The sequence below is a fragment of the Fusarium oxysporum genome, genomic scaffold (genome assembly GCF_000149955.1).
Source record: "Fusarium oxysporum f. sp. lycopersici 4287 supercont2.106 genomic scaffold, whole genome shotgun sequence".
NCBI classification, from domain to species: domain Eukaryota; kingdom Fungi; phylum Ascomycota; class Sordariomycetes; order Hypocreales; family Nectriaceae; genus Fusarium; species Fusarium oxysporum.
In genome coordinates, this window is record NW_017264906.1 from 1 (window position 1) to 5,570 (window position 5,570).

Genomic DNA, 5,570 nt, shown 5'->3' on the forward strand with positions numbered 1-5,570 from the left:
TGGAGACTAACCGTTTTCTTGAGAAGTCTGGTTTCCTTGACCAAGAGGAGCAAGACGATAATAGAATCTTTACTGCCCACCCATTAAATTCAAGCAAACATTTAGATTTCTCTGGGTTTAGTGCACCATATAGGCTCTATCCTGCCTCTAATCAAGAAAATCGGAATGAAATACTTCAAGAGATAAGTAGTATTAAAGAAAGTATGAATAGTAAAAGAACTGATTACAAGGAACCATTAGCACATATACTAGACGGGAACCATCATAAAATCCATATCACGGATAATTGATTGGTAGGGTTTATAGAGGGAGATGGGAGTTTTTCTATAACTAAGAAAGATTTTATCTTAACTTTTTCTATCAGCCAGAAAGGTAATTTAGAGTTAATGAAGGCTATTCAAAGCTATTTACTTAATATTGCGGCGTTATTCCCTCCGGGAATCGCGCACGCTAAAGCTCGCTCTTGTTTAGGCGCAAGCTTGTCAAATACCCTTTCCGAGGAATACACTTCGTTAGCAAGCTCTAAATATGGAACTCAGACCAGAAGTGTTATTTACATTACTAAATCTAAAAACAAATATACTAACTTATCTGATGCTACAAAGTACAACTATGTTTTAATTGTAAAATCTAAAGAATTTGTAAATAATGTTCTTATTCCTTATTTAAACTCTCTAACTTTCCATTCCAAGAAAGGATTAGATTATTCTGATTGAAAATCTATAGGTCAACTTAAAAATTTAGGATTACATTATTTAGCTGAGGGTAAAAAATTAATAGAATTAATCCTAAGTCAAATGAATAATAATAGATTATCTAATTCAGGGAATAAGACCGTAGATAGGGATTACATAGCCCGCGAGGTAAATAGATTATTAAATGGACCTTCTAACTATGAAATAATAAAAGGTAGAATTTTTATTAAGTCACTAAATAAATTTTACACCGGTAGGTTAAAAATACAAGTGGAACTTCATGATCAGGGAGGTTCAGTTTTTAAAACCTTCGATTCAATGAATAAATGTGCTGATTTCTTGGGAATCAGTACACACACAGTGTCCAAAAGGATGAAAACAAGTTTACCTGTAATATTAAATAACAAGGAGTATAATGTAGTAAAATCATTTGGGCGCGAACGAAGTTCCCTCGTGATTTAGTGCAAAGCGTGTAGTACGCTTCGCTAGAAACTTTTTTATAGAAAGAGCTAGCTTAGCTATCTAAGCATAATACTAAAAGGGGCTATAGCTTAATTGGTAAAGCATACTGCTCATAACAGTACTTACTAAGTGTTCGAGTCACTTTAGCCCTAAATCCTCGCTCATGGGTCTATAAGCTATAGCTAAATTAGATAAAACTATAGGCTATAGAAGGATAAATTTTCTTTTAATATAAAAAGTACATAACATAAATAAGATAGTAAGTTATATTAAATTAATAGATTAAACTTATCGATTTCCACTCGAGCTATCATAAATATATCTCGACTCCATTTAGGTCAGTCTGGGATAAGAGGGTTAAATAGTAGAGATATACTTAATCTTTATTTTTTCTAGAGTACATGACTCTTTTTAAAGAAAAATTTAAAAACAAAAATGGAAAATAAAAAAAGCGTATTTAAGATAAAAAATGATATATACGGTATTGAATTAGATCAGTTTAATACACCTCAAGAATTTTCTTCGGCTATTATAAACTTTCTTGAAAAATTTGCTGAAGATAAAGTTGATATTTTAGGTGAAAAATACCCGTGCTTAAACGTTCGTGTAAATACGCCTAATAAAGCAGTTTTTATAACATATAAATTACAATCTAATGATATAGTGTTCGAAGAAATATTTGAATATTTTAAACAACCCAAATATGACCAAAAGTATTTTAGTCTTTTAAACTTATGAGTGGAACCTTTTAAAGCGAAAGGGGGTTTTTAGTAGGGACTCTCGTTCTGGCTAGCCAGCACAGAATATATTTATTAGTAAAATATGTATATACAAATATATCTATTAAATATATTTCATGTAGAAATATATTTAATAGAAAGTAAATAAAATTTACTGTTAGATAGTTATAGCAATATATAAGCTATAGGAATATATAAGCTATCTACCTGTAAAGGGGACATAATTTATTTGGTAGAATGCTGACCTTGCATGTTAGAAGGCTCGGTTCGAATCCGAGTGTCTCCATGATAGGTTCCCGACTATGAAATACGTATTCCAGGGGGGGAATCGCTCAAGCCTGGTCAATGAACTGAACTCCCTCGTGGTAAACAGTACCTGGCGGGGTAATAAAAATACGCAGGTAAGCAATTATAAGTTAATGGTAAACTATTCGTTTACCAAACGAATTTTGTCAGTTCGACTCTGACTAATTGTATTATAGTAAGGGAATATGATTTAAAGGTAAAATAGTAGCCTTCCATGTTACTTATTCGGGTTCGAGTCTCCGATATTCTCATTAAAATAATAGCTTTTAGCTTTTAGCTTATTAATTCCTTATAAAGGTGCTAGCTTATAGCAGTGTTATGAGTACACTTTGTTAGCAAGCTCCTTCGTTAGCAAGCTCGCTATAAAGCAAGCATTATAAGTGCTATAAAATAAAGCTAGGATAGGAACTAACAAGAAAAAATAGCGGTCAAATAAATCTAAGTGGTGGAATCGGTAGACACGACAAACTTAAGCTTTGTTGCTTTAGGGCATGAAGGTTCAAATCCTTCCTTAGATACAGAAAAATTGTTTCTTTTATAAATACCAAAGGAAAGTGGAAAATATAATGTTAAGTAAAAAAGATACAAGGTTAAGTCCTGAATGAGTAACAGGATTCACAGACGCTGAGGGTTGTTTTACTATAAGTGTTTACAGATGTAACTTAGAGGAGACTAGGCAAGCTAGAGCTAGACAACCCTGAAGAGTTGTTCCGTGTTTCGAGATAGAATTACCTATCAGGGATTTGGAGCTACTTTATTTAATAAGATCCTTTTTCAATGAGTCAGGCATCATATCTGTACGAAAAAGTAGGAAAAGTGCTATATACCAAATTCGAGACTTAAACTCTCTAATGAATGAGGTAATTCCTCATTTTAATAGATATCCTTTAATAAGTCAAAAGCAAAAAGATTATAAGGTATTTTCTATGGTATTAGTACCACTGCTAAATAACCGACAATTTAGCGATCGTGGAATAGTAAAATTAAAGTATTTATTGAATTGGAGTGCGAGGACTTCGTCCCCACAATCAGAAAGATTAGAAGAGGAGTTGTCTAGCTTGCACACAAATCATAGACTAGACAATCTAGGTGAGGCTTCGCTGCTAAGGGTAGATTACGACTTGCGTGATATAACTTGTGACTGACTGTCAGGGTTTATAAGTGGCGATGGTTGTTTTTTTGTAAATATTTACAAAGTTAAAGATTGCAGTACGGGTTACGCTGTGAAATTAAGCATTAGTATTACTCAGCATTTAAAAGATAAAGTTTTGATGGAGAATATTGCAAGAATCTTAATGTGTGGAAGAGTGTATAAACATTCAAAAAACACAGTAGTGTTGAAAATATCTACTTTTAAGCACCTAATAAACACTATTATACCTTTATTAGAGCAATATCCTATAAGAGGTGCAAAGTCCAGAGATTTTAAAGACTTTTGTTTAATAGCTTCAAAAGTTCAAACTAAAACACATTTAAGAATAGAGGGATTAGAAGAAATTAGGAAAATAAAATTAGGAATGAATAGTCGTAGAAGTTAGGGCGAGCTAAAAAAAAAATACAAATCGAGTGGAAATCAACCAGTCTGTCTAAGGGTACAGACTAAAAAAAAATTAACCCAAGCTATCCTGCTTAGGCGGAGCTAGCGCCCTCGGTAAAATAGTAAAAATAACAATACAAGTAGTGTTAGCGATTGTATTGCAATGTGGGGCGCAAGCTCGTCGAATATCTTGAATTAAGCTAGCTTACTTATTCTAGTTTTACCTTGCAGGATGGAATATGTAAAAAAAAATACATAAGCTCATGAAGCTCAATTGGTTGAGCAGAACGTTGAAGTTGTTTTGGTTGTAAGTTCGAGTCTTACCTTGGGCACGTGGGTACTATAGCGCCCACCACTATATAATTCACTGTTTAAATAGTGAATTATACTGTAATAAGCTATATAAAGAATTCAGTGAAGAACTATTCCATATATAATACCGGGGGGGCGCAAGCTCCTCGGTAGAATATATATTATTAAGGTGCAAGTCCTTAGATTTCTTATGAAAAAATACTACATTATATTATTCGACCAGGCGACAGTTTTTCCCTATTTAACGCAAGGAATAAAAAAGGGAGTCTTTTTGCAAAATTTAACTTTAGCACCATACAGATATTACAGCTCTATAAGCAAAAAGGATACAAATTGTGAGAGAGAGATAAGTATTATTTACGTTAATTTTATAAAGGCTCTCTTACACAATGAACTAAACTTAAGTAGGGATAGACTAAAAACCTACAGGGAAATTTTAAAGTTCTTAGAAGGTTTTAGTAAAAAAATAACCTTTTCTATAAGTTATGTATCAAAATTAAAAATTCAAGGAGGTAAATTCGAAAAAGTGTCTAACAGCCAACTAAGTTTAGATTTTATTCGTTACGTAAAGAAGACATTTCCTGAATTTAATGAATCAGAATTTTTAATTAGTGCAACTAGAGCTGGCGCGGCGCGAAGCTCCTTCTCCGAGAGCTTGCGCCCCCGTAAGGCTTACGTAACTAGACCTTCTATTTTACATACGAAGAAGGATTACACTTTGCGCGAAGCCGCCCCCGTCGCAACAATGCCTAAGTTTTATAAATTATTGGCAGGCGGTCTGGGAGTAGTACGTAGCTTATATAATAAGATAGTACTGAAAGGTAGGGCGCTTCGCTCTGTAAAACTAAAACTGAGAGGTTTATTAGATTTTGCTTTAGTATACTTATGGATTTTTATTCCCTATTTTGTACTTATCTTGATGAGTGTGCAAGCCAATGACTTTGATATCTTAGACCCTGTTCAGGTTGACGATATGGCTAAATCAAGCTACAAAGAGGAGACTGAGACTATGTTCGTACCTTCAGAGGATCTTACTTTAAAAGAATTAAAGGGAATAAGGTCGTATGTTGATAATTATGATTGAATACGGGAGCGTCCTAATCATGTGGATACAGCTAGGGTGGAAGAGTATTCACCCCTTGAATCTATAAGTACATTTTCTAGTACCACAGAGACTGCGCAAGCTAAAGCTAGACCTCAGAATAATTTCCACTCTTTATTTAGAATGTTAGATTTCAATAATCTAAATTATAGCCCTTCTTTATTTCAAAGTTACACATTCCCAGATGTTGCTTCAATAAAGTACAAATTCACCTATAGTCTAGATAATTTTTGACCTTGCGGATCTAATATAAACACTATGTCTCTAGATACTATACCCACCACAGTGTATGATTTTTTCAAAACCTTTACTTCACATTTATTTCCGTTCTGCTTGCTGCCATCTTTGCCGGTATTCAGGATCACCCATTTGGATACGATCCTGCGAAGCTGGGCGAGCCTATCGTTACAGCTATC

The 5,570-nt window shown here is 33.7% G+C and overlaps 2 protein-coding genes, 3 non-coding genes and 3 pseudogenes across 8 annotated transcripts; all 8 read left to right on the forward strand.

Moving 5' to 3' along the window:
* Positions 1-64: 64 nt before the first annotated feature.
* Positions 65-2,047, forward strand: FOXG_22969 (uncharacterized protein). Its single transcript, XM_018403373.1, has one exon. The coding sequence runs from the start codon at positions 798-800 to the stop codon at positions 1,155-1,157; it is 360 nt and encodes a 119-aa protein (XP_018258869.1). The 5' UTR covers positions 65-797; the 3' UTR covers positions 1,158-2,047.
* FOXG_22970 lies at positions 1,236-1,309 on the forward strand (annotated as a pseudogene). The gene has a single exon. The product of its transcript is annotated as a tRNA-OTHER (tRNA).
* Positions 2,048-2,111: 64 nt separating the features above from the next.
* On the forward strand, positions 2,112-2,183 carry FOXG_22971. Its single transcript has one exon. It is a non-coding gene; the product is annotated as a tRNA-Ala (tRNA).
* Positions 2,184-2,302: 119 nt separating this feature from the next.
* Positions 2,303-2,373, forward strand: FOXG_22972 (annotated as a pseudogene). The gene has a single exon. The product of its transcript is annotated as a tRNA-OTHER (tRNA).
* Positions 2,374-2,382: 9 nt separating this feature from the next.
* Positions 2,383-2,454, forward strand: FOXG_22973 (annotated as a pseudogene). The gene has a single exon. The product of its transcript is annotated as a tRNA-OTHER (tRNA).
* Positions 2,455-2,639: 185 nt separating this feature from the next.
* On the forward strand, positions 2,640-2,721 carry FOXG_22974. Its single transcript has one exon. It is a non-coding gene; the product is annotated as a tRNA-Leu (tRNA).
* A 1,278-nt stretch (positions 2,722-3,999) lies between these two features.
* Positions 4,000-4,072, forward strand: FOXG_22975. Its single transcript has one exon. It is a non-coding gene; the product is annotated as a tRNA-Phe (tRNA).
* A 278-nt stretch (positions 4,073-4,350) lies between these two features.
* FOXG_17731 (uncharacterized protein) lies at positions 4,351-4,671 on the forward strand (the record flags this gene model as incomplete). Its single annotated transcript, XM_018397729.1, has 1 exon — positions 4,351-4,671. A coding segment is annotated over one exon (321 nt), but the record flags the coding sequence as incomplete, so codon positions are not given.
* Between the last annotated feature and the right edge of the window lie 899 nt (positions 4,672-5,570).